The 26,779-nt window shown below is 44.9% G+C and overlaps 2 protein-coding genes across 2 annotated transcripts; one reads left to right on the forward strand and one right to left on the reverse strand.

The window, feature by feature from the left end:
* Window positions 1–661: 661 nt before the first annotated feature.
* MED21 (mediator complex subunit 21) lies at window positions 662–3,588 on the reverse strand. Its single transcript, XM_064165809.1, has 4 exons — window positions 3,462–3,588; window positions 3,032–3,146; window positions 1,815–1,915; window positions 662–1,095 (listed from the first exon to the last, which is right to left on the reverse strand). The coding sequence occupies exons 1-4, from the start codon at window positions 3,501–3,503 to the stop codon at window positions 919–921; spliced, it is 435 nt and encodes a 144-aa protein (XP_064021879.1). The 5' UTR covers window positions 3,504–3,588; the 3' UTR covers window positions 662–918.
* Window positions 3,589–4,616: 1,028 nt separating this feature from the next.
* TM7SF3 (transmembrane 7 superfamily member 3) lies at window positions 4,617–26,779 on the forward strand. The gene is made up of 12 exons (XM_064165810.1): window positions 4,617–5,071; window positions 10,734–10,888; window positions 12,504–12,654; window positions 13,175–13,295; window positions 14,072–14,243; window positions 15,913–16,090; window positions 18,116–18,202; window positions 18,661–18,741; window positions 19,417–19,569; window positions 20,483–20,580; window positions 20,950–21,112; window positions 24,500–26,779. The coding sequence occupies exons 1-12, from the start codon at window positions 5,002–5,004 to the stop codon at window positions 24,760–24,762; spliced, it is 1,692 nt and encodes a 563-aa protein (XP_064021880.1). The 5' UTR covers window positions 4,617–5,001; the 3' UTR covers window positions 24,763–26,779.

Here is a 26,779-nt window from a genome sequence, read left to right on the forward strand (position 1 = left end):
TGACAAATTCAAGCATGACTGAATCTTGCCAAAAAAATACACAAAGAACATCAAAGATTCAAGGCAGCACTGAGCAAGTTAGACAATGGCTCTTAACCTCATGTGGAATTCTGCACTTGGTTCTGGGCCCCCCAGTTCAAAGATGACGAACTAGTAATGAGAGTCCAGTGGAGAGCCACTGAGACGCTGAGGGGGACTGAACATCAGCCTTATGAGGAAAGGCTGAGACAGCTGGGGCTGTTTAGTCTGGAGGAGACTGAGAAGTGATCTCATTAATGCTTAAAAATGCCCAAAGGATGGGAAGCCAGGGTCTACTCAGCAAAGTAGAGAGACAGGACAATGGGCCATAGGCACAAACTGGAACGCAGAAAGTTTCATGTAAGCATAAGGGGAAAATTCTTCCCTTTGAGAGTGGCAGAGCACTGGAACAGACTATGCAGAGAAGTGGTAGAGTCTCTGTCTCTGGAGGCATTCCAAACCCACCTGTATGTGTTTGTGTGATGTACTCCAGTGACCCTGCTCTAGCAGTGGTGGTGGACTAGATGATCTTCAGAGGTCCCTTACAAATCTCATTGTTCTGTCATCAATATTTTCCTTCTGAATTCCCTTTAGAGACTATGGTCCATGTAATCAAGGTAACAAATCAGACTGAAGTCAGACATATTTATGAACAGAAAGCTCAAAAATTAATATTTTAAGTCAAGGAAGCATATATAAATACATATAGTTCTAGAACAGTACCACCAATTCTACAGCAGAAGTGCTCCCCACACAAAACCTGCAGTTTGAGGATTGATAAAAGATGTTAACAGCAACCAGAGCACTCGAGAGAACCCCACGGCACCCGGGCTGGACTGAGCTGTGTGTCCCCATAACAAGTGGTGGTTGGGTTTTGTGGGGCTGCTCTGCCACCTGGTGCTATGAATCTGGCAGAGGCTGGCTGTGAGAGCCACTTCGTGTCTTCAGTTGCGACTGAGCAATGTCTGCCAGGGCACTCTGGATCTTCTCCAGCAGCATATCTCCACGATAAACTACCTCTTCCAGGCGGGCAGCTGCTTCATGATTTTCTTCTTCCAATCGATGCAGACTAGCAGCCTGTAAAAGGGAGGAAGATAAGGATCTTCAAATGGAATGCAAAATTGACCTAAAGGATGGTGACAGAACAGGGAGTGCTTCCTAGAAAAGAGAAAGCCTCTGAATTAGACATAACAACTTGTTATGGGTCGTAGCCTAAACGGGCACACAGCCAACATGGAGAAACAAAGGGTTCTGAAAGACTGGAATAGACTGTCCAGAGAATCCCCATACCTGGATATGCTTTAAAGATGCAAGGATGTGATGATGAGGGACATGGTTTAGCACCAGACTGAAGACCTTTGCATGATTAACTGTAATTCTGAAATTGACACCCTTCAATATGCCAGTGAGGAAAATCAAGTACATGCTTAATATGTACAACTATGTTACTCAACGTTCCTCCTAAGCCATGCTAAACATCACCTAGAAGCCAAGGATAACCTGGGCTGGGGTATAAAACCCATGGGAGGGACACTTCTGCGACACTGCCCCTGGCACTGATACCAAGATCAGTAAGGTGGGGAGGGGTGCAGCAGCAGCTACCAGCAGCTGCTGCAGCAGAACAGAAATGAGAACGGTCTATGCACTGTGATCTTTTGTCTCTCTCACCTTTCTTGGTGAAAACTGCACCTTCAATATACGGCTTAACTTTTGCTGCATTTCTATTAGGGCTATTGCAAAGGTGTTTGAAAAAAATAAAAGGAGAAGATTGTCTTAAGCTTTGATCTTTTAATTACCTGCAAAGCTGCTGTGGATTCTTCACTTGGCAGAGAATCGATCAGAACATCGATATCTTTTGCAGTTCGTGCAATCAATGCTGCAAACAGCTGGGCATACTCTTTAAAATAAAGAAAAGTCAGGCTACATCATTAGAAATCAGCATGATTCTGCACACACAGCAAAGAAAATTCAACACTCTTGATGTATGTGGGTGTTAAAAATTCTCTTGCATGAAGAACAGTATCACTGCTGATAGGAACTCAACCACATTTGAAAATGGAAGCAGTTTGATTTCAGTTTACTAAGACTTAACACAAGTGTTCTAGTCACTGCATGAATATTGGCAAGTACCTAGAAATTAATTTAACTTTTCAATCTTTGCCTTGAAATCTACCACCAGAGAAAAATAACAAAACCAAAACACTGGAAAAGCATAAAGATAACCAAATAGATGGATTATTTAAATTGTGTTAAGAACAGATCATATTTTTTAAATGAACAATAAAATTAATTCCTATTCAGCCATAGAAAAAAACTAAACTGTCCCTGAGAAATAGGTAAGGATTGGAAGTATCAGTATCAGCAAGACCAGGGAAGTGATTGTGCCTCCTGGACTTGCAACTGGAGAGACCACACATTGAGTACTGGGTTCAGTTTTGGGACCCTTACTACAAGAACGGCATGGAGGTGCTGGAGCAGATGCAGAGAAGGACAACTAAGATGGTGAAGGGTCTGGATAAAAGGTCTGGTGAGGAGTGGCTGAGGGAACTATAGCTGTTTAGCGTGGAGAAAAGGCTGAGGGGAGATTTTCTCACTGTCCACAGCTACCTGAGAGGTTGGAGTTAGGTGGATGTTGGTCTCTCCTTAGTAACAAGTAATTGGATGAGAGAAATGGCCTCAGATTGTACCAGAGAAGGTTCAGATTGGGTATTTGGAGGAAAAAAAAAGATCTGATAGGGTTCTCAAAGGCTGGAATAGGCTCCCCAGAGAGGTGGTTAAATCCTCATCCTGGGAAATGTTTAGAAGAGGCAGCGATGTGGTAGTGACAGACATGGCTTAGGGCCAGACTTGGTAAAGTTATAAAACAGTTGGACTAGACGATCTTAAAAGATCTTTTCCAAACAAAAGGGTTCTATGATTCCATAACTCTACAGTGCACCAAGTTTGTATTACAAACTGTACTACACCAGAGCATGTTCACATCCTTTTGGGAGATGCAGAAAGATAGACTTGCCTTCCGTTGGATTTGCAGGCTGATCTTTGTTTATGGCTGTCTGAATGTTACTGAAGGAGGCTGGGGGACCACACTGCTGCAACACTCCAATGGCGTTACAGAACTGGTCTGCAAGCTGTAAGAGTACAGACGACGTTAATTTATTTCACCATCAAATCTATGTTTTAGTTGGAACCGTAGAGCGACCCCACGCAGCAGCCCACCCACAACCCGGCCTGTAGGTACGAGCACATCCCCCGGGAGGGGCTGCCAGCGCTGGGAGAAGCGGGCAGGAGCCTGCAGGGGCGGAAAGGGATCGCACACCCTCACACACTGAACGGGCAACACCGGGCCTAGGCAGAAGCCAAAGGCCACAGCAGCACCCGGTACGCCCTGCTGGCAGACAACCGACAGGCCTTTGAGAAGGAGAAGAGGGCAAAGCCCACCTCACCGAGTTCACCGCATCCTGCAGCTGCGTGAGGCGATCCGCCATGGTGCCACCGCCCGCCCGCCCGAGAGCGCAGCCAGTAGTGCGCCCTGGTATTGCGGTGTCGGGACACGGCGACGGGCTCCTTCCGGCGTGGCCAAGGAGGGCCTGGCGCGCCCCCTGCAGGCTCGGCGGAGCCCACTGCCACCGGTGAGGCGGCGGGGCCGGGATGGCTGCAGACCGCGCACTGTCGTGTCAGAGCGCAGGAATCCGCTTTCGAACGCGTTTTGCTTTCTTGCCTGTGATCAGCAGCGGTCGGACGGCTCCGCTAGGGTTAGGCAGGCCCCGGTTTGAGTAACGTGGTGTTGTGGCAGAGGCGAGCTTGGCCCGCGGGGTGCTGTGCCAGAAGGGAGACTGCCAAAGGCGGCTCCTTTGCAGGAACTGGCGCTGCTGGCCGTTAAGTCTCAGCAACGCCTCGCCATGCTCGTGGAATCCTTCAAGTCGAAAGAGACCTTCAAGATCATTGAGGCCAGCTGTAAACCTAGCACAGCCAAGTCCACCACTAACTTACTCCTATCCTTAAGTGCCAGATCTCTTCATCGTTAAATACTTTCGCTGTTTCCCTGGGCAGCCTGTTACAAATGTTGATGATTGCAGCAGGGCGAAAGGCTCGTATTTTGTGTTACTGGCAGCAGACCGCCAGCGCGTTATGGGCTGTGCAGCCTCACTCTGACGCTGGATGAAGGCAGCGTCGCTGCTGGGATGCTCCACTCCAGCCCCGAGCGGATCAGGCTGGACTGAGCCTGGAATAAGTGAGGCTCATGGCGTGAGTGAGGTCTCCATCTATGACTGAAAGTCACAAACGAGAAGTCTGAATGCCAAGCTCTGAATAGTGCCTGAGATCTCTCTCTCGAGAAGTCAATTACTGCAGCGGTGAACACTAAATAGATTTAGAGTATCTCATGGATTTTGACTTACAGGAACCTTACTGAGCCGGACAAAAACGACTTCAGCAAACTAGACGGAGAAAGGCTGCCTGCCTAGGCGCTATAGTGACAGGCAGGGAGAAGATGGTACATGTGCCCGTTGAGCTGAAATAGCTGAGAACGTGGACCAGCGTTCAGCTCTATTTTTTTTTCTACCAAACTAGTAACTTCCTTTTGCGGTTTTTGGTGGGATTCTGTTTGTTTGCTTGTTTGTTTTCATCGGTTCTTCTCATGCCAGACTCTGCTTCCTTTTCCGTTTTGTCTGGAAACTGGATCAAGCTAATTCAGCCCTCCTCCCCATCTCGACCTTTTCCGACGCCCCACACCCACCCCATTAATTGCAAGAGCTGGTGGCCAAGGCCCGGGAGGATAAAAGCCGTTTCATGGAGGGCTGCAGGCCGTTCGCTCACGCAGGTGTCTCAGGAGGAGGTCTGGCCGGCGGCCGGGCGGAGCCCGTGAGGCGGCGCCGCGCCCGCAGAGGCGGGGGCTGGGCCGCGTCATACAGCCCGCTCGGCCCAAGCTCCTCCTAGTCGCCCTGGCCAGCGCTCAGCCTCCTCTCGCCTTCCGTCTGCGGCAACATGGGGCTCTGGCATTGCACCGTGGTACTTTTGGGGCTCCTGGGGCTCCTAGGCCACGGCGATGCTGCAGGTGAGTGCGGTGACGGCGGATGGAGGTCGGCCGGCCGGCTGCGGGCCGTGGCCGCCATTAAGCGGGCAGGGGAGGGCGGCTGTAGCGGCGAGAGGTGTTTCTGGCTGGGTCAGCATCTAGGGGGATGGAGGGGGTGCGGCTCGGGGGGTGTCCGCGAGGGTTTCTAGGGAATATCGGGAATATCTCAGGATTGGGAAGGTTGAGCAGTAGTGAAAACCGAAGTGGAGCTGTAGCCGCCTGTGAAGCTGAAGCGCTATAGTGACAGTTACCTTAGCCTTTAATGTAGGCAGGGAGAATCCAGCCCCCCTCCCCCTCCCCTTTAAAAAGTTATTTACAGCTTAATTGTTCTGAACGCCATCATTTTAACTCTTAATGTGCATCTGTTGGCTTCGTTTTTACCGCGCCGTTACCGGGCAGGCTGGTGAGTTGCTGCAGAGCTGTATTGGTGAGGAAGCAAAGTCGCTTTCATACCTATGAGTGTATTTGAGAAAAGGAGTAAGATTAATAACAAGATGTAGAGTGTTGGTTTGTTTTGGGCTTTTGTTGCTTGCTTGGTTTTTTTTTTTACACCCCCCCCACTCCATACCAGTGGTTATGGATTTCCAGCACCCTGTGAATTGTATGTTGAAAATCACTATGGGTGCAGTGAGTGAAACCTTCTGGAACCTGGAGCTTGGTTCCCTAAGACACTTACTGTCTGTGCTGTTGTATTCAGACTTTGTCCGGTTTGGTTTTTGTTTGTTTTTCACTCCTATAATTCCCCTGTGCTCCTGCAGGTGACTGAAATTGGCATCCAGAGGTAAGGGTGCTGTCATGGGTGTAGCTTGTCAAGATTTAACAGTTGCTTACGTTTTTTAATGGTTGCAGTCTTACCCGTTTGAACGAAGCAAAAAAACCAACCTGTTTCTCTTCAGAGGTAAACAAGCAGTCCCCTGTGTTAGGGCTGAGCTAAACCTCCTCCTCTCAGTTTTTTTCTTTTTTTATATTTAAACTTGCTTCTAATTAGGCTTAATTGTCCAAAAATAGAAACCTACTCTTGGGATACTTTGCAGGAGTGAAGGACAACGTTTGGAGTCAGTCTCAAGTGTAGAAGGCAACCTCTCCTCCCTTTCTTTCTTAGATCTTTATATTAAAAGATGCTGACAAGCAGTATGTCTTTCAGACTTGATTGAAAATGGGTCGTATTTGGGTAATTTTTTTAATGGTCTGTGAAAAAGCAGAATGAATGTGAGACTAAACTAACTCTGTTGCCTTGAAGAAACCTGTTGCAGTATTTCACTGGCAGATTGAGGGCGGAGGGGGAAAGTGTTTTCCTCGTGAGAAGCTAATGAGCTCAGTAATTTGTATATCAATGTCTAGCTGGTCATTAGGCCTCTTAAGCAAGCATCCTTGTTTAATGTTTCACTTGCTTGAAATTGTCCTGTGGTTATTAAGACCTAGACACCTAAGTTTGCAGGGATAGGCTCTGCTCTCTCCTAATACTGAAAGATCCTGATTAGTTTTAGAACTGCTGATGACCAAGGTCTGTACATTATGGGTCCATGTTAGCTCTTCGGGGTTCTGATGGGCTGCAGCTCCTCAAATTCAGTATTTCTGCAGAATTGGCTTATGTCACGTTTGTTACCTTCCATGGAGCTTCATCTTGATGAGACACAAGTGCAGCTGGCCTTGTTTGGTACACCTGAACCAGGCTCTTTAGTGTTAGAGAAACTAAAGCAAATTGGTAGTGTAATTGGGATTGAGCAATGCCCTTTTAATGAAGGAAACTTACCTGGATGAATTTGGTTTGTGCTATCTTCTTAGTTTATGCAGAGAAAATGTTTTATCCTAAGAGGTTCAGGTTCATGCAGAGCTATTTAACTGTCTGGATATATTGGACAGCTGGTGACAATTTAAGTGCCAGCAATGTCACTGAGGTCTGGTGTAGCCTGTTCTGGCTTGCAGTCGAAGTAGATCAGTAAAACTGTAAGCAAGTGAGATGGATGCTTCTTCCCTCTCCTTTCAGACTGTAGAAGACCTCATGGCATCTAATGTGGTGAACAGAATAGACTTCTAGGATGGGAGGGGTGCAGTTGCTGACAAGGTACATTCTGTGGCACTATCCCCTTTGACCATCAAACTCTGCTGCAAGCATGATTCTCAGTAGGCCTCCATATAAAGCTTAGGAGCTTTCACAAATCTTGCCACTTCTAGGGGTGGATAGTGCCCTTATTTAGGGTTTTACTAGTGTGGGAAGACACACCTTGTAGCAGAACACTGCTATGCATCTGTCTGTGTGTGGCTTTACAGGTCTGATATAATATGGCTGCTGGCTTTGTTCTGTTAAGCAATACTATGCTCATGTTTTCCCTATTCAAACTTGTTTTCAGTCTGAGCTTGTATTTAATTTCCATTAAATGCCTTCATGTGACTACTTGTTGACATACTCTCTGCACTGGAAGTTTTGGTTTCTCTTATCTCTAAAGCTTGCATAAGTTTATTCTGTATATTCACTGTGAGTTGATAGGCACAGTGTAGAACTTCCTCTGACTGTAGAGAACCTCTTTGTCTGAGGCAAGCATGATGTTGAGCATGGCTCTGTAGGTGAAGACTATTCCTGTCTGGGCAGCAATTGCAATTATTCCATTTTCTGTCTTAATGGAAATTAGATGGCTAGCTACCATGGAGGACTTTGTATAGTTAACTGTTTATTGGTGGTAGGGAATGATGCTTGACTCTTGAAGCTGGAAACATGGCTGACTTTAAAGCATCAAATGAACAGAGAGCTTGGCACTGAATCAGCAGAGGGAAAATGATTCAAGCTGGCTGTTGCTTGCTGTGGAAACTGCATGGCACAGGGAAGGGATTGTAAATGCTCAGCCTCAGTGTATACAGTTGATCCACTTACTGCATAGAGTTAGGAATAAGGGCTTTTGATCTTGGAATTGCTGTGAGAGACTCGGTCCTCTTGCTGTCTTTGCTGGTTTTGCCCTTCACATTGGAAAAAAGATACAATCTGGAGTAACAGAGTGGACTGTTGTCCACATCTGTTCATCATTTGTGTTGTTATGCTGGAGTATCTGTGCTCGTGCTATAGTATTGGTACCAGTATACCAAGTAATAATGCGCTCAGTACTCCATTGCTTTGCTCTCGCTCAGTTTCAGCAATGCCCACTTCCTTTAACTATGTTTTGAGTTGATAATCTCTATAGTAGTGAGAGTTCCTCTTATGTATCAAATCTAATACTACTGTGATGTGCAGCTGACCATACTTACCCCTACATGGTGGGGAAGAGCAGATACCTTGTCATCTTGCAGGATGTTTTTAGGCCTTCGCTGAACTAAGTGAAGCAATGAAAAAAAGGGATGCCTGGATTTCACTCCTGGCTTTGCTGACTTGTTGGGTCAACTACTTCACTTATGTTGTGATGTTGCTCTTGCTGTTTGTGTTGCTGAATATCTGCAGTCCTGTTTGATGTGCTGCCTTCAGTGAGTTCAAGCTTGCCTGAGAACAGTACTCTCTGTTCATGGAGGTCTCAATATCTGTCCTTCAAAGCATCTTTGACAACACTGGACTCCATACAGCTGAGATAATCTAATGCCTGTTTGAGAGCTTGTGATAGCAATGGGCCTGATGAATTCTGAGTTGATTAACTTGTCTTGCTCTCTGCGTTTGCTTTCTGCCTCTGAGTACTGCCAGTGACTTGTTCATATGATAGAAAAAGATAAAGTTGTGGTCTCTGACCATGTAGCAATTGCTTTTCCAGCAAACTTCTTAGAAAGTTCCACTCTGCAGTGCTTGGGAACTCTTAGCCATTTGTGAACAAGCAGAAAAATACATGTCTGATAAATGTAGTCATTCTCCTGTCCAGACTTTGGTTTAAAATGTGTCATGTGCACAGTTTTAGGACCAATTATGCAAGCAGTAAAGCAATGCAGAAACCATGCCTTAATTTACCATGCTAATTAAACTTCAGAGACTATATCTGAGTCTCATGATCATGTTGAAGTAGTGGCTGCATGTCTTGATGACGAATCCACTTTTATATATGCATATGCCTCTGGATATGAGCACAAAGTTGGGAGACAGAGCAAAGCAGTTGCTTTTTTCCCCTTGATGGAGAATATAGAGAAGGATGTACATTGTTTCAGCTTGTTCCTTAGAAGAACATCTAAGTGTGAGTGTCTTATGGTTCAGCAAACTACTGAAGTTCTTCAAGATCAAAGAAAAATGTCTTATTGTAAGCTTTCACTCCAAATTCCAAAGTGCATAGCTGTATAGCCTGTGCCTTTTGAATGCCTTTCCTTTCTATTCATACTACTAGTTGCATTTTTGGTAGAACTTGAGAGCTGAGGAAGAAAAAGGTTTTGTGAAGGAGAAGATAGCTGAATGCTGGTCAAGGGACTTTACCAGAAACTGAAGCATATGCAGGCTCTTTTGTAGCTGTAATTTTACATTAACTACTGTTAGAAAAGGTTTTTACTTAACGTTTTCAATCTTAACCCAAACTGCAGATGATGGGACAGAAAAAACATATTTTTCCCCCTTCTAGATGTTTTTATGGTCTCTGTATAATAGCTGCAGTTATTGGTACTGGTATTAATCAAATTTTGAGGGTGAGCATGCATAGGTTGAAGTTAGCAAAATGAGATGAGTTAGACTTTCCACTGCTTGCTTTCTCTACTGAGATGAGTGGAGGAGGCATGAAGGTAGGAACTTATCTCTGTTTACATGTCAAGAGGCAAAGAAGCTGGCCAGAGGTGCCTAGTCCTTGGCAGGGGGGAGTGAAAAATAAGAGGGGAGGAGTTACAGAGATCTAGATACAGTTTTGGATGGGAAGACTTTATTCCTTCCTTTGTTGGATAGGAGATGACCCCAGTGATCAGCAACTGTGTATATGGGATGGTGTTTTTGATTTACTGTCTTCTGTTGGAGTATCTGACAATATCAGCCCTTCACACTGTAAGAGGCAGCGTTATTGAGGAAGTGCTGTCTATGTGTTTAGGCTTGGTAAATTTTAGGTCTGAAGGGCTGTTTATGTGTACAGGGGAATTCAGGGAAAAACCTGAAGGGCATTGTGTTAACCACCAACAAAAGAGAATCTCCTGGCTTCTGTACAGCGGCATCGTTCCTTCCCTAACAGCCTCTGTCCCTCAGGTGCCCAGTACAGGGAGAAACCAGGCTTTTTTCAGAACCTGAATGACAACATAAAGCTGATTCTCAAAGGCTCTTATAGCTGAGGTCATGTGCTTCTCTTGAAATGAAAATGACAATGGATCATGGGGTTCTCTGCATTAGAAGAAGAAATGGTCTTGGATGTGTCTTGGAAAAATGAATCAGGTTTTTAGATACAGGGATCAGAGTCTGACAGTCACAGCAGTTAAGAGTAGTGTGGGAGCTAAAGATGTATGTGAAACAGCTAAAAGTGGGTAAGATATGTAAACTAGAGATTTGACTGTTACAGAAGTTGACTCCAGCTCTCATGGTCCATGGGAATTCACCCAGAAGGTCTAGCAGGTATTGTGCAAGTTAGCTAGCTAATACAAGTCTAATCACCAAAGAGCAAGTAGTCCTTAGTGTCTGCTTGTATTTACTGTGCTACTGAAGCTTTCAGGCTCCCCTTGGTAATTGCTTCCCTCGCACACAAAACCAAAAGTGTGTTGGTTTTCCTTTGTAATGCAGGTCTTCTTGAGCTCTCCTTGGGAAAATTCCGGAACGTGGTACTTAACCAGAGCACTCCAGTGGAAGCTGTAATCAGGAACATTGCAAGCAATGTAACTGTCATCATTTTCCAAGTGCATGCTCAGCAACGTGATGTGGTGATATCCTTCGATAAGGTATGGTATAGGTGTCAGTTCTGTTCCTTGATGCTACTTTCAGCCAAGGGGTTGGCTCAGGATGTACAGAAATGTAGATTTGGAACTACAGAATTAATATCCAAGAGCCACAAACAAAAGATAGTTGTATTATTAGTTTTAGCTTCAGGAGTCTTTTCTTGTCCTTATGTCATAGCTGGTGTCTTGAAGGGCTGAATGATAACAATTTCAGAGCTGACTTGAAAGTATTTCAAAGCTCTTGGTTCTTAGCTGAAGTAGTGCTTTTGACATGTGGCTGCTGACTGCTATCCATCAGCTTGTGAAAACAGATTAAAAAATGTTTGCCTTGTACACTAAACATGATCATTTTGGAGTGTTTAATTACCTGCTGCTTCTCTCCTATATTATTACCCCTGCTCCTTATCTTGAGACTAATTCTCCTTTGGTAGCACATGGAAAAATTCCTTCATAGTAATCTAGTGAAGGCTGCTGCTTCTAGCCAACAATGTAAGCATTCCTACTACTGTATACCAGCCTCAGGTTGTCCCATCATTGCTGGGATGCAATCTGAAATAGTGATTTTTATCTTTTTTATGATACTGTCAGGCTCTAAGTGGTGTTTGAGCAGAATGCAAAACTGAAGGTGGAGATCTCATAGCTGCCATTCAGTTTCCTCTCTCCCCTTCAGTATGTTTCAGCTGAGAATATACTGAGTCCCAAGAAGTATTCTGGAAATCTTAGAAGATTAATAACTTGTAGGACAATTCATCCAGCTCAATTATCTGGTGAAACAGCCAAGATTACAAGGCTAAGGCATTACTGTTGCATCTTGCCACTTCTAGAATCTTCTGCTTTCAATTCAGACCCTCTTTGCATTCATGGACCTTACTGGGCCAACGACAGTCACATGTAAATACAGCTATGCTGTTTTTGGGGCTGGCCTGGCTCTGGAAACACAAAGCTGAGCCAGACCTTAAAAATTCCACTAGGTCTAAAATGCTTCTTTACAGTATCACTTCAGACTGCAGTGGTGTTCTTGGACATAAGTACACTTTCCCATGCTCTAATTGATTGTGCCAGCCATGTGAATGGAACACTGCTGTTGCTGCCTGATCATTCCTCAAGAACCCTAGTTCTGAAAGAGTTGGTGATAGTGGGGATTGGGTTGAATCCTGACCTCTCCCCAAGCACTTGTCCAGCATGGCTAGTGTTAAGCCAGCTGTCATATAGTCATCTCTGTTCTGCTGGAGATAGCAAAGTGCTTCTGAGCTTTGGTTCCCAGAATGCTCTTTAATGCCACCTCACAAGTTTTTCTTAGGGATATTCCCATCCTTTTACATCTTTACTAGTCAATCCATTGCCATGCAGCAGTAAACTTTTTCCCAGCTTGCTTGTGATTATTAATTCTTCAGTAGTCTCAAACCTATCAGTTGGGTTTTTGAGCCTGAGCAAGGCTTTCTTCCAGATGCTTTTTTTTCATCTTCTGGGTTCTTTTTGCCAGCTGGGCAAGGGCTGAATGCCTCATCTGTGGCACTGAAATGTGTGTTCTGCAGATTTGTGGCAGGAATGTGACTGATGTGCAGTGCATCAAGCTGTGGGAGAAATCTCAAGAACTGCTTGCTTGTGTTCTGTCTAGAATCCATCTGTTAACAGCTCAGGAGTTGGAGTAGACAAAGGCCTGGTTTCCATCCTTCGGCTTCAACAGACTGTGTGTACATGGTACCTTCGGTCACTGGATGCTGGGCAGGTGCTGAGCACAGCTATCTCCATTCCCTACATGGAGAAAGGTATGCCCTTAGTACCTTTTAAGGAGTATATGGAGAAAGGTATGCCCTTAGTACCTTTTAAGGAGTATATGGAGAAAGGTATGCCCTTAGTACCTTTTAAGGAGTATATGGAGAAAGGTATGCTCTTAGTACCTTTTAAGGAATACTTACTTTTCTTCTTACAAGTCAACTATGAAATAATGTTGGGCTTTCAGAGGTGGTATTCTTAAGTGTTACAAACATATGATGAAAATGTATCAAATCTTTTTGGCATGGGCTGAAAAAGTTCAGTGTCACTGATTTGTGTATGGACTTACGACTTCAGCCTTACAGTCGAAGATGTGTGTGTGTTTAAGTGTTGGAACTATCAGGCTGTAACAAAACCACTTGTGTTGGCAGCAGGACTAGAACCAGACAATTTCTTGTGCTCAGCAAGCAAACTATGCCTGCAAGTACATACATTGTTGAGGTCTTAAAATTTCTTTCATGCTGTGTTAACTTCAGTAGTTTTTACTTCGCCCTTATTTTTTCTGTGTTCTAGATCCTATTCCTGGAGGTTGCAATATAGAGTTTGACTTGGAGGTGGATCCAAATCTTTACCTAGACTACACGTTGGTTGATATACACATCAAGTTTGCCCCTGCAAATTTGGGATATGCCAGGTTTGTGGAAAAACATCAGTGCATTAAGCAAGACCTTCCTTGTCCTGTATTTGGCCAAGATCAGAAAAGATTCTGCTGTAAGGGCAGACCATCCAGCTGCTGTCAGACATCTTGTTTGCTGCAACAAACTTGAGAAGTAAATTAAGCAAAGGAGGAGAGGGAGGGGTAACATATGATAGAGAGAGAGACTTTTGGGAGTTGTGTATTGTGGGAGAGGTTATGCAACTTCAGATGTGCGAGTTAGCAGCAAATACTGTATCTTCCTATTCCTCCTCATGACTTCGTTTGAGGAGCAATTGTGTATTACAACCAGTTTCATTCCTTTGCTGGTACTGAAGCGTGAGAATGCCTGAAGTTTTTAAATCTGAGAGTTCAAGTTATAAAGGCAATATTTCCTGAATGGTGCCTGGTGTCACCAGTGATGGGTAGAGAATGGGGAAGGTTCTGTTAAGAGCTGTCTACATACAGCACACATGGAAAAACAAACAGTCATCTTGGACTGTTGTGACTTCTTGGAATTCCTGTGCCAATTCCTTATGACAACTCATAGGAAGTCTCTCTAGACAGACACTGCCTGGATCAGGGTGGTTCTGCACAATACTGCTGTAGTCTGTGCTCACAAACATCTGCAGTCTGGTTTTGAGTTAGTTGCTGGTGTTAACTTCTAAAGAGTAGAAGCCCAGCACTGCCAACTAGGGTAACTTCTGAAGACTACTGTTAAAATGTGGAGGTTGATGCTGGGCAGGTAGTTGATCCTTTCTTTTCCCAAATTGTAGAGGAGCAAACCCACCCTCCTGTGACTCGGGGACCGGTCAGAACTCGAGGTGGCGACTGCGCTATGATGTCTACCAGTACTTCTTACCAGAGAACCGTCTTTCTGAAATGGTGCTCATGAGCCACATACAGAAGATGTCTGAGGTGCAAAGTATCAAAGCCAATGGCATTAAAGTAAGTCTGAAGCACTGCTATACCAGGTATGTGGCAGTGGCATTATCTTATGTTTTTTTCTCTGTGCTTATCTTCCTGGAGCGGTGAAATGCGGCAGCTGCTGATGCTTCAGGCTTCTTGTGTCTGAGGTTGGTAGTTAGAGAGTGTATGGTGAGTGATGAATACAGAGTGGGAGCCACACTCTGCTGGGAAGGAGGTGGCTGTTTAGCACAGACAAGAATGTGTCAGCATTGAGACTTCTTGCAATAGATTTTGGTATTAGGTAAACGTTAGTAACTGCTCTATGCCTTGCAGATTTCACAGTAGAAACTTGTTTCATTTGGAGGTGTTGTTCTGCTTGCTGAATACTGCTTTAACCACACTTCTCCTTCAGTTATGTTGAAGCAAGCCTGCCTGTAGCTGTGCTGCCACTGAATGCCTGTAGATACAGGAGGCAAGCCACTTCTGACATAGATGAATAGTGTCTCATAATGCCTAATAGGGCTGACATCCTCAGATGCTGAGGATCGAGCAGGGAATTTAAGGAATAAAGAAGAGGGCAGAATATAGTTGAACTGGACTAGAAATGGGTGCCTTTGGAAAGACAGAGATTAGTCAGTCTGACCTTGGTACCAGGGAAGGTCACAGAGGAGATCATCTTGAGTGCCATTACACACCATACAGACAACAACCAAGGGATCTGGCCCAGTCAGAATGAGTTTGAAGGGCAGGTCCTGTCTGACAAACTTGACCTCCTTCTGTGACAAGATGACCCAACTGTTGGATGCAGGAAAGGCTGCAGGTATTGTCCACCTAGACTTTGGAAGAGCCTTTGACACTCCTTCCCATAGAATTCTCGTGGGCAAACTGACTGCTCACAGCTTGGATGAGCACAGGGTCTGCTGGAGCAAGCACTGGCTGCACAGACGTGCCCAAAAAGCGCTGCTCAATGGAGTTAAATCCAGCTGGCAGCCGGTCACAAGTGGTGTTCCTTGGGGCTCAGTATTGGGACCACTTCTGATTAACACCTATATTGATGATCTTGAGAAGGACATGGAGTGTGTCATCAGTAAGTTGGCAGACAACACCAAGTTAGGCAGGAGTGTTGATCTGCACAAGGGTATAGAAGCTCTATGTAGAAACTTAGAGTGGATGGATAGGCCAGTGTTAAACAGGATCAGCTTCAACAAGGCCAAGTGCTAGGTACAACACTTGGGCCACATCAACCCTATGCTATGCTGTGGGCATGGACAAGTGTAGCTGGAAAGCTGTCTGGCAGAAAGGGACTTGGAGGTTCTAATGGACAAGCAGCTGAATGTGAGCCAGCAGTGTGCCCAGGTGGCCAAGAAAGCCAATGGCATCTTGTTTGGGATTAGAAATGCTGCATCCAGCAAGAGCAAGGAGGCGATTGTTTCCCTGTACTCAGCACTGGTGAGGCTGCACCGTAAGTACTGTGTCCAGTTTTGGGCAGCTCAATACAAGAGAGACATTGAGGTGCTGGAGCCAGTGCAGAGGAGGGCAATGAAGCCGGGGAAGGGCTTGGAGAATAAATCTCCTGAGAAGCAACTCGGGGAGCCTTTATACATGTCCAGGGATGGGGATTTGAGCTGCCTTAGTTGTATGGGCACATCAACACACCATCAGTAATGATAAGACATTCCTTGTAGTTAAATGTTCTTTGCTGTTCCAGATGCTTTCACTGACAACTGATGACAAGACCAATGTCTACTTTTCCTCACTTCCCGGACAAGGAGTAATCTACAATGTCATAGTATGGGATCCTCTTTGGAATACTTCTGCTGCATACATACCTGTACATACATATGCCTGCAGCTTTGCTGACTTAGTGGATAACTGCTCTTCTCTCAGTAAGCTGGGATTTGTATGTCCTTGTCAACTCTTCTCAAGCTTGTTGTGCTCCAACATGCTAAGTGTTGCCTTTTGAGATTTGGGGTTTTGGAAAGGTGTGAAAGAGCTCTTTGTTTTACACTGGCTGTATTCCCTTACTTTACAATGGAGTCTCCTTCATGGTTAAGGAGAAAATCTAGAATGATGAAATAAGGCTAAGGACAGCTAGCAACTGAAGATTTAACTTCATGGTACTTGAGTATGTGGCTTGCAGATAGGTAACTCTCGACTCCTTAGTGCCTCTAGCTTTTTCTGGTTGAATTGGATACGTAATCATAGAATCAGTCAGGGTTGGAAGGGACCACAAGGATCATCTAGTTCCAACCCCCCTGCCATGGGCAAGGATGCCCTACTCTAGTTCAGGCTGGCCAGAGCCTTATCCAGTCTGGCCTTAAACACCTCCAGGGATGAGGCCTCAACCACCTCCCTGGGCAACCCATTCCAGGCTCTCACCACTCTTATGGTGAAGAACTTCTTCCTAAAATCCAGTCTGAATCTACCCATTTCTAGCTTTGTTCTATTCCCTCCAGTCCTGTCACTACCTTACATCACATGTAGGACTATAGGTACTGCACATGAAATTAAGATAAAACATGAACTAGATTAGGATCCAGCCAGACTTTTCTAGCTGTGCTGGTGCTAGCAGGAATTGGTAATCTACAAATATTTTGAAAGGATATAGTCACCTAAAATAAGCATAAAGATGTGCCCCCAAAATCAAGAAGGACAGAGAACTGCTTGAGAGAGTCCAGCACAGAGCCACAAAGGTAATTAAGGGAATGGAACAGGTCTCTTACAAGGAGAGACTGAGCAAACTTGGGCTCTGCTTCTGAGGGAGGACAAGCCTGAGGGGTGACCTCATGAATCTTTATGAAGATGTAAAGGGTGAGTGCCAAGAGCATGGAGCCAGGCTCTACTGGATGATGCTCAGTGACAGGACAAGGGGCAATGGGTGGGAGTTGAGGCATAGGAAGTTCCATGGAAACATGAGGAGGATTTTTTCACTGTGAGAGTGACAGAACCCTGAACAGGATGTCCAGGGGAGTTGTGGAGTCTTCCTCTCTGGAGATATTCAAGGCCCACTGGATGTGTTCCTGTGTGATCTGCTCTAGGTGCTCCTGCTCTGTGTGGGGATTGGATTGGATGAGCTTTTGAGGTCCCTTCCAGCCCCTGACATTCTGTGCTTGTCAGCAGTAGCAGAATGGCTACGAAGTCATGCTGCTTTGTTATATAATGATGGAATTAGAGTAGAAAGAACCAAGCTGCTCCTCCCATTATCACTGTTGAAGGGACAAGAATAATGGGTAGAATATGGTTCATAATCTACGACTTGTTCTCATGACTGTCATATACTGTAACAGAAGTATCTTGTCAAACTTAGTGTTGGCTTATGACATGATGAGAGAAATTACCTAGATTAGAGCTTTCTATTTTGATGCAGAGAAGAAGGAAAATGTGGCTTATTCTTTCCAAATAGCTTACATACCCAGTAAGAATTTTGCCTAGGACAGAGGTAAGCCATACTGGGATGCTAATGGTCATTAATGTATTTTCCATGCAATAGCAAAGGGAGATTATGACAAGGGCTGCAATGCTAAAGTCCATAGCTGCTTCCTGGGTCACTGCTCCTGTAGCCCTGATTATCACATGTCCTTCTGTTGTTTTTTTTAAAGCTACACAGGGAAGTTTCACCTGAAGTTGTATCTGTATTATAAACAGCTAGTTAGTTTCTTAACTAACTGTTATGGAAATGTCAGTCTTCTGAATAAGGATGAAACTCGTGGTTACTGAAACGTCTGGAACTATAATACTCTGTTGGAGATCCTATCATATGAACAGGTAGTTCAGGCATTGTGAATCTGCTCATATGATGTGTCTGAAGGAGCAGCAGCTAAATGATCAGTAATGTGAGGGTGCTGTCACTTAGTCTTATTGTTGGGGCATCATAGAGGAATGCTCTAGTAACCTGTTCTTTTTCCTTGTAGGCAAACCCTCTACTAAAGTGTTCTTCACTACTCTTGCTGTTCTTGGTCTTTTCACTTGTTTTTTTGGACACAGATTCTGGAAAACAGGTACTGAAGTACTGAAGCTTTTTTGATTGGTTGAGGTTTTTTCCTTCTCATAAATTGGAATGTCATAAATATAACTTGTAACTTGAAAATGGTGGTGTTATTTGTGAGATTCACTTAATAGTGATTCTGTGCTAATTCCACTCCTTTGCTTTTACAGGATCTTAGCCTTTTAAATGCAAAGCAGGAAGCTTATGGCATGCAAAGAATAGAAATGTAGACTTAGAATGCAAGCTGGACGATACAAATATGCACTGTTTTTACTACTCAATGTGATTTAAAGCAACACTTTCCAAAATAAAGTGCTGTCTGGCTTTCCTTTTGAGATTCTTAGCCAGTGAGCTGTTGTGTTTCTTCCCTGTTGTAACATGAGGATGTCCAAAGATGGACTGAAGTGGGCTTGATGTGAAGTGATATGGCAGCATACTAAATCTTTTGGGTTTTTTTCCTTTATTCTTTAGATTTATTCTTCATGGGCTTCGTATTTGCAGCATTCTTCTTCTTTGTATTCATTACAAGGGTAACTGGCCTTGGTTATGATGGTGAGTAGATGTGTCAGGATTCCCAGTCCTCTTCCCACAGTAGTGTTGTTACAAATTCCTTAAGTAAAATCTCTGTTGTGCTTGTTGCTGGCCAAACCTTAGGAAGCCTATGAGGATGCTACCTAGGTACTTGAACTGAGCTCTGCTTACCATGACTGAATAAACAGAGTAAGTCTTGCTTCCAACATTTAATAGCAATGCAGAATTAATAGCTGCAACTATAAAAGGGAAATGTGAGCATCTCTCTGAGAAAGATACAGCTTTTTATAAACTCTGGAGGAAACTTACAACATGCTTACTTTCTCCTTCCTTTGTAATGGGTGGACCTCAGTTACAGGTTACCCTGCTTGTTAGAGTAGTGAGAATTTACTCCTTTCTGACTTACCTCATAGTCACTCTTTTCGATGTGCATGCATTAAGGTGTCGCAACTACAACTGTCTTGGGAGCTCCAGGTACTAATGTACATAGTGGCTAACTTCCATTTCAGCCCTATGCCATGCTGAGTAGCAGCCTGCAGCTGAAATTAAATACATGAAGCAAATCCTGATACTCTTGTTTGGCTTTTTGCAGACAGTTTTCATTGGGTAGCAATCAAACATGTAAGTAAAGCTACTGAACATGACTCAGCAGCAACTCAAGTTTTAAGTGTTGGAATTTCCCCTTCTCTTTTTCAGTGCGTCTTATTTTGACAGCAGTAGCTGGAATTATTGGAGGGCTTTTCCTGGTTGCAAGCTGGTGGAGATTTGGGTCTGTCCTGTTTTGTATGTACTTTATTGGACTTGTGCTGGGATTTCTCTTTTCGTCGGTGGTCTTCTTTACTCCACTAGGTATGCACTGAAATACTCTGCTGCAATGTGCTGGCTATTGAGTGATGTGTTCCTGCTGCATTACAGGGACACTGCAAGGCTGTTTTATCGTAGTCTGGTGTTTAACTTTCCCCTTCTAGGGTTGGGAGCAGTAGAGATGTACCTGAAGCCTTCTTTCAGGTGTGCTGTAATTAAAACTACTCAGGGAATCTGTGCTGGTGGGGAAAACAGAACTGCTTATTCCACACAGAACCTGCTGAGGCTCTTCTACCTAAGCTACGTGCCCTCTCAGCAGTCTGTGACACCATATCCGCTTCAGGCATGTGCTTGCTGTCTGTCTTGTTCTCTATTCAGAACAAGTCCCAGTGGACAAAAAAAAAATCTCTAATCTGACTTAGAGGCTTCAGGCATAAAGTCATTATGAATTAACAAGGAGCTCTTGCTGTTACCTTTCACCATACTGCAGCGTAAGGCTCTGGGAGTGCTGCCCTGTAAGTGGACTGGCATCATCAGGGTCCTTAGGATGACTGAGAGAGAAGCAAACACTTATTGGGACATCAGAGCATCAGCCACACTGCATTCTCAGCTGTGCTTTAAAATGCTTTGAGTGGGACAGTTTTTCATTCTCCAGTCATCTGAGTCAAGCCATAATGTATCAGATGAGCAATATGTATCTCATCAGAAATCTACTGCGTGGACAAGATCTACTGTCCCAACTTAGAGTACATGACCTATACTCAGCTGAGGCAGTTTTCTGTTCTTGTTTTGCTGAACTGTGCATCTTAATGAGCATTTGAGCTCAAAGGCTAAGCTTTTCCACGTTGTGCTCTAGTTTTCTGAATATATGGAACCTTGAGAGCTAAAAAGCTTATCCCCAACCACTTGCAAAAAAGAATGTTTTGCTAAGTAGTAAAATACATACATAATTTTGCAGGAGACTACAGGGTCTTCCGTGATGATGTTGTCTTCTGGGTGACCTTTTCTTCTGTAGCCATGATGATTCCAGTGCTTTTTGTTGGCTGTCCAAGAATGGTAAGTACTCTGCACTCTTCCCTCAGAAGAGGGGAGGAAAGGGTGTTGCATGTCTTAATGCAAAACATCATCCTGTGGGATCTCTACAGAAGACAACACAGCTTTGCAAAGCCCAGTGCAGGGTGAGCTCTGAGGAATTGCTGTTCAGCCATACTTGTGCTAAATGGTCCCTAAGCAAAGGAATGCTTTTTTACAGTGTTGCACATTGCATCTGCTCACACTTGTGTTTAGTCTGCTTAGGTTGTCTGGATAACAGGTCTGAGCAGCCCATTTCTAGGGGAAGAACTGATACAAAATGTTGCTTTGATGTGGGGAATAAAGAGTGTTTAGCAGTCTCCTGAAGTTGTGCATTTTTTCCTTCCCTTGTAGCTGAATATAATGGCCTCTGGAATAGTAGGCTCTTACACAGTGGTTCTAGCTATTGCTTGTTATGTCTACACAAGTCTTGCTTACATCACCTTAGACTTACTCAGAAGGATTCTCAATGATGACTTCAGCAGAGCTTACACCAATGTGCCTTTTCAAAGAAATGGTGAGTACTCCTCTTAAGACTTCTTTTGAGTTTCTGTTTGTGGGGTGTTTTTATGGTTGGTTGGTTGGTGGTTGCTTTTTAAGAAAGCTTATTTGAGAAAGCACTGCCTCTTTGGTTCCATTGCAAGCTCTGAATGGTGAGGGTATGAAGTGAAGAATGGAGAACACAGTAAGTATGAAGTGAGATTTAACAACCAGATGATAAATTGTAGTCCTCCAAAAGAAATGGTAAAATCAGAGTGGCTTGAGTTAGAAGGGACTTTAAAGATCATCCAATTTCAGCCCTCCTGCCATGGGTAGAGATACCTCCCACTAGAACAGGTTACTCAAAGCCTCCTTCAGCCTGGTCTTAAATGCTTCCAGAGGTGAGGTGTTCACAACTTCTCTGGGCAACCTGTTGCAGTGTCTCATCATCCTCATAGTGAAGAACTTCTTCCTAATGTCGAACCTAAATCCACCCTGCTCCAGTTTAAAACCATTGCCTCTTGTTCTGCCACCCTGAGCCCTTAGAAATAGTCCCTCTCCATCTTTTCCTGTAGGCCCACTTCAGGTACAAGAAAGTCACTAAGGTCTCCTTGAAGTCTTGTCTTCTCCTGGCTAAACAGACCCAACTCCCTCAGCCTGTCCTCACAGGAGAAGTGCTCCAGTCCTCTGATCATTTTTGTGGCCCTTCTCTGGGCCCTCTCCAGCACATTCATGCTCTTGTTTTGGGGGCTCCAGAGCTGGATGCAGTGGTAGTCTCACAAGAGCAGAGTGGCAGAATTGCCTTCCTTGACCTATGTGGCCACACTTTTGATGCAGCCCAGGCTGTGGTTGGCTTGTTCACCAGCACACGTTCCTGGTATATGTCAAGTGTCTCATCCAACAGCACCCCCACAAGTCCTTTTCTGTGGTGCTGCTCTCAATCCACTCATCACCCTGCTTATTTGTGTTTGGGATTGCCCTGACCCAGGTTCAGGACCTTGCACTTGGTCTTGTTGACCTTCATGAGGTTGGCATGAGCCCACCTCTCCAGCCTGTCAGGGTCTCTCTGGGTGGCATCCCTGCCCTCCAGTTTGTTGACGGTGCCACACAGCTGAAGGAGCACTCAGTGTCAGTGTGTTAAACAGCACTGGTCCCAGTACTGATCCATGAGCTACTCTGCTCATCACAGATGTCCACTGGGGCATTGAATTGTCAATCACAACATTCTGGCCACCTAGCCAATTCCTTATCCACTGAGTGGTCTATCCATCAAATCTATGTCCTTCCATGTTTAGAGACCAGGTGGTCAGCACAGTGTTGAACACTTGTCCAGGAAGATGATGTCATTTGCTCTTCCCTTATCCACCAGTTCTGTGACCCTGTCATAAAAAGCCACCAAACATGTCAAGCAGGATTTGCCTTTAGTGTAGCCATGTTGGTTACCACCAGCCACCTTGTTTTCCATGTGCCCTAGCAGAGTCTTCAGAAGGATCTGCTCCTTTATCTTGCCAGGCTGAGGTGAGACTGACAGGCCTGTAGTTCTTAACCCCCAATTTTCATTTAGGGAGTTGCATTCCTTTTTCCAGTCAGTGGGAACTTCACTAGACCACCATGACTCTTTGAATATGATGGAAAATGATTTTGCAGCTTCATCTGCTACTTCCCTTGAGACCCACAGGTGGATCTTGTCAGGTCCTGTGGACTTGTGCATCTTCAGGTTCATTAGATGGTCTCAAGCCTGGTCTTCTCTTACAGCAGGCAGATCTTTGTTGTCTCTATCCTTGCCTTCTCCAACTAGCATGGCGTAGTTAGTGCCATTATCATTGAAGACTGAGGCAAAAATTTGTTGTGCACCTCAGTTTTCTCCAAGTCCTGTGTGTCCTCTGGTTTCCTTCCAGAGAGGGCCTACATTTTCCCTCTTCCTTTTGTCACTGATATACTTACATCTTTTCTGCTACCTTTGATGTCCCTGGCCAGATGTAATTCTGTCTGGGCCTTACCTTTCCTAACCTGATCCCTGGCTGTTTGGACAACTTCTTTGTGTTCCTCACAGGTTGTCTCTGTTTTCACCCTTTGCAGCTCATAGTGTGCAGGAGCTCCCTGCTCATCTATGCAGGCCTCCTGGCATTCTTGCCCACCTTTATCTTTGTTGGGATGTGTTGCTCCTGGGCTTTGAGGAGGTGATCTTTGAATACTATCCAGCTTTCTCTCCTCCAGGGCTTTATCTGACAGTACCTTCCTAAACAGGTCCTTGGAGTTCAAAATCTGCACTCCTGAAGTCCAGTCTAGTGAGTTTGCTATGGATCCTCCTTGTTGCCCTAAGCATCCTGAATTCAACCATTTGCAGTCACTGCAACTGAGGCTGTTTTGCACATCACATTGCCCACCAGCCTCTCCTCGTTGGTCAGAACAAGGTCCAGCATAGCACCTTTCCTCATTGGCTCCTCTATCACTTGAAGGAAATGATTATCAGTGCATTCTAGGAACTTTTTGGATTGCTGATGCTTTGCTGTGGTGTTCCTCCAACAGATATCAGAATCGTTGAAGTCCCCCCCCCGAGGACCAGGGCTTGTGAATGCTCCTATTTGCCTGTAGAGGGCCTCATCCACTTGCTCTTCTTTGTCAGGTGGTCTTTAGCAGAACCATGCTGTATCTCCTACCTTTGCCTTCCCTTTAACCTTGACCCACAAGCTCTGTTTGCTGTCTTTCCCCAGATGGGGTTCCATGGACTCCATCTGGGCATTGAGGTAGGGGGTGACACTATCTCCTCCCCCTTGTCTTTCCTAAAGAGTTTGTATCTATCCAGTCCCAGACTCCAGTCAGAGGGCCCACCCCACTGTGTTTCAGTGATGCTGATAATGTCATAGCCCTGCAGGGATGTGCAGGTCTCTTAACTCCTCCTGTTTGTTTCCCAAGCTATGTGCATTAGTACAGAGATGTTTAAGTTGAGCCCCTCTTGAAGCTGACTTACTGTCTTGAATTCCATTCTCATCTTCAGGTGATTTGCTGATGGTTTGTGATGCTTCTGCAGGCCCAGGGAATCTGTTACTGGCACTGGCCTCAGAGTGGTAGCAGTGGGATGGATTGTGGCTCCCCTGTCCTTTCAACTCTAGTTTAAAGCCCTCCATACTGAACAGTCTCAAATGCACCAGCCCTCCAGAAGGTGTTATATGACTAAAGCCCTTGTGCTTGGTGCTTCTCAGGCCTGGCCTGCCACCTTGCTGATGAGTTTGCGGAGAGGGCAGCCAAAAGGCCTGATGGAGTGAGTAAGCAGACTTTTGTGGAGCTGACATGTTGCCTTTGCATGGAGTTACTCTAGGCATGCAGAGGGAACACTTCCTTGTCTCCTGTCACCAAGCTTCTTCAGTGTTTGTACTTGGGAAGGGATGTTCTCTGACAGATTCTGTCCCTTTTCCTTTTTCAGACTTCATTATCCTGTCAGTCTGGACAATGCTGGCCTTCAGCGGAGTAACTGTGCAGCTTCGCCAAGAGAGAAGCAAGGTGCCCTTCCCACCACACCCCTACCTCACCTGGAAGCGGGAAAGGGAGCGCAGGAGCACCAATGTCTTGGACCCTAGCCATCATATCCCTCCTCTGAGAGAGAGGATCCATAACAAGCTGCTGCATATCAAAGAGTTTTTTCACAAAGAGCAGCCAGCTGGGGAGAGAACTCCATTGCTTCTGTAATCTGCCAAGTAACTGGTGTGAACAGAAGAGGGATCTAGGAATGGTGAGATGAGTGATCACCAGCAGACCAGCCAGTGGTGCAGGAGTTACCACTGCCAAACTGCACTGCTTAATGAGAAGATCGTATTTGCCCAGCCTGGAAGAGACATTCCTGGTCTGGTACACTACATGCGCTTTTGTGACTCTTTCCTCAACCTGAGGCCCACTCAGCCTGCTGCAACACCTGTGTCTAGCTGCAGAAACTTGTGCTCATGGTCAAGTACAGGTATTTATCTTTGGTCATCTCACTGTTTAGTTGTGTGAAGTATAAACCAGCTCTTTAAAAAGCAATGTATGCAATGCTGGTTTCTTCCCTCACAGTGTAGAAACTACTGCTGAATTAGAGCTTGCCTTTAGGAGCAAGTCAGGCTGTCTGTCAAATTGTGAGGTTTGAGAGACAAGGGCCACACACAGGAGATCTTGTAGGACCTGAAGTGTCACCTTCTAACCTGGGTACAAAATGTGTGGCTGCAGACAAAAGTGTTTCCAAAAAGTGTTCCTGAACCTTGCAAGCTATGCTGAAGTGACTTGAATTTAAACTGCACTGAACTGTTTTAAGTATGCACAGTGAGGATCAGGAACTGGACCTGATCCAAAACAAGATGACTTTCTCCCTGACTCTTGGATGGTTTTGTAGCAAGCTTGTCACTGGGTCTCTCTGCAGAACTGACTGCTGAGAACACACAATAGGTTTGCTTCCTTGTTTGCTCTCTAAACAGCCTGTGTCTTATTTCTGCTCTGGTATAATCTCTTTTGATGGTGCTGTCTTAAAGAACTAAACAAGCTCTTTATAGGCAATGGCAATTTTTTTGGTGTTTTTGTTGGTGGGGTTTTTCTCCTGGGATTGGTTGAAAAACTTAATGTTCTTTTAATCATATGTTTTTCATTTTGCCTTTTAAGTAGTAAAAACAGCATCCAGCTAGCAAAATACTGGCTTTGCTTGCTGACTGAATGCATTCCTTACTGGTTTGCATTGCATCTGCCCAAAGCATTATGTAGTATTAAAAACAGGTAAGGGTCTGCTTCTGTGTTCAGTAGAGGATTGTGATCTCCAGTGGTGGCTTTATTTGCTTCCTTAAAAGCAAACCAAACAGCCATATTCCAAATGCAAACTGGAGCACTGTAATTTTGACTCGTGTAAACACAAAAGCAGGCCAGAGGCTGTCCATGGTTTTACCAACCCCTGCCCTCGGGCCAGGTCCTCGGTTTCATGTTCAGTGCTTACAAGGTGATCTGCCATGCATTAAACGATGGTTGAAGCCTTGATGCAGGTTATGGTGGCTCACTCATTCTTCTCGCTATCTTTGCACCTCTAGTGTGAGCAGCTAAGTGCAGAGTCCTTCCTGCCTGAAGGCGAATGGCTGTTCTGCTACCCGAGTGGAACCACCACAAGTGATTACCTTAATGGTGGAAACTTAAGTTCTTGGGCACCATTTCGAGCTGTTGGTAGTAAGTAGGTAAGAAACAACTCTTTGTAAAGAAACTAGCAAAAATAACTTTATCTGGGAATTGAGTGGAAAGTTAAACCACCTTGGCAATAAGAAGGCATTAATGGCTTCAAAAGGAAAATGGTTGGTGAATCATTTTAAGAGTGAAGCCCTAGTGACATACTGTCTGAGGTGTCCAGGCTCCCCTGACCTTGAGAGAGAAAAATCCCCACCATGCTAGAGCATCTGCTTTAAACAGCAAAGCAAGCCTGAGATCTGTCAGTTTGGGTTGTGCTTCACTGTACTGTGCTGTTGTGTGGCACCTGGGAGTACCTGAGAAGCTCTTCCCTGGGCCTCTGGCTGACTGCCTGACCGCACCACGTTTTATGGCAAGTAGCAAACACTTATTAAGAGCATTTGTACTCTAAAACATGTTTACCTTGGGGGTTGGAAATTTTTATTGTAACTGCTGTGATTAACATTGTGGAAGAAACAAGTTGAACTCTCATTTTCTATATCTTTTTATAATAAAGATGTCTTTGAAAGAATAA

Source organism: Pogoniulus pusillus, chromosome 27 (genome assembly GCF_015220805.1).
Source record: "Pogoniulus pusillus isolate bPogPus1 chromosome 27, bPogPus1.pri, whole genome shotgun sequence".
Taxonomy (NCBI): Eukaryota; Metazoa; Chordata; class Aves; order Piciformes; family Lybiidae; genus Pogoniulus; species Pogoniulus pusillus.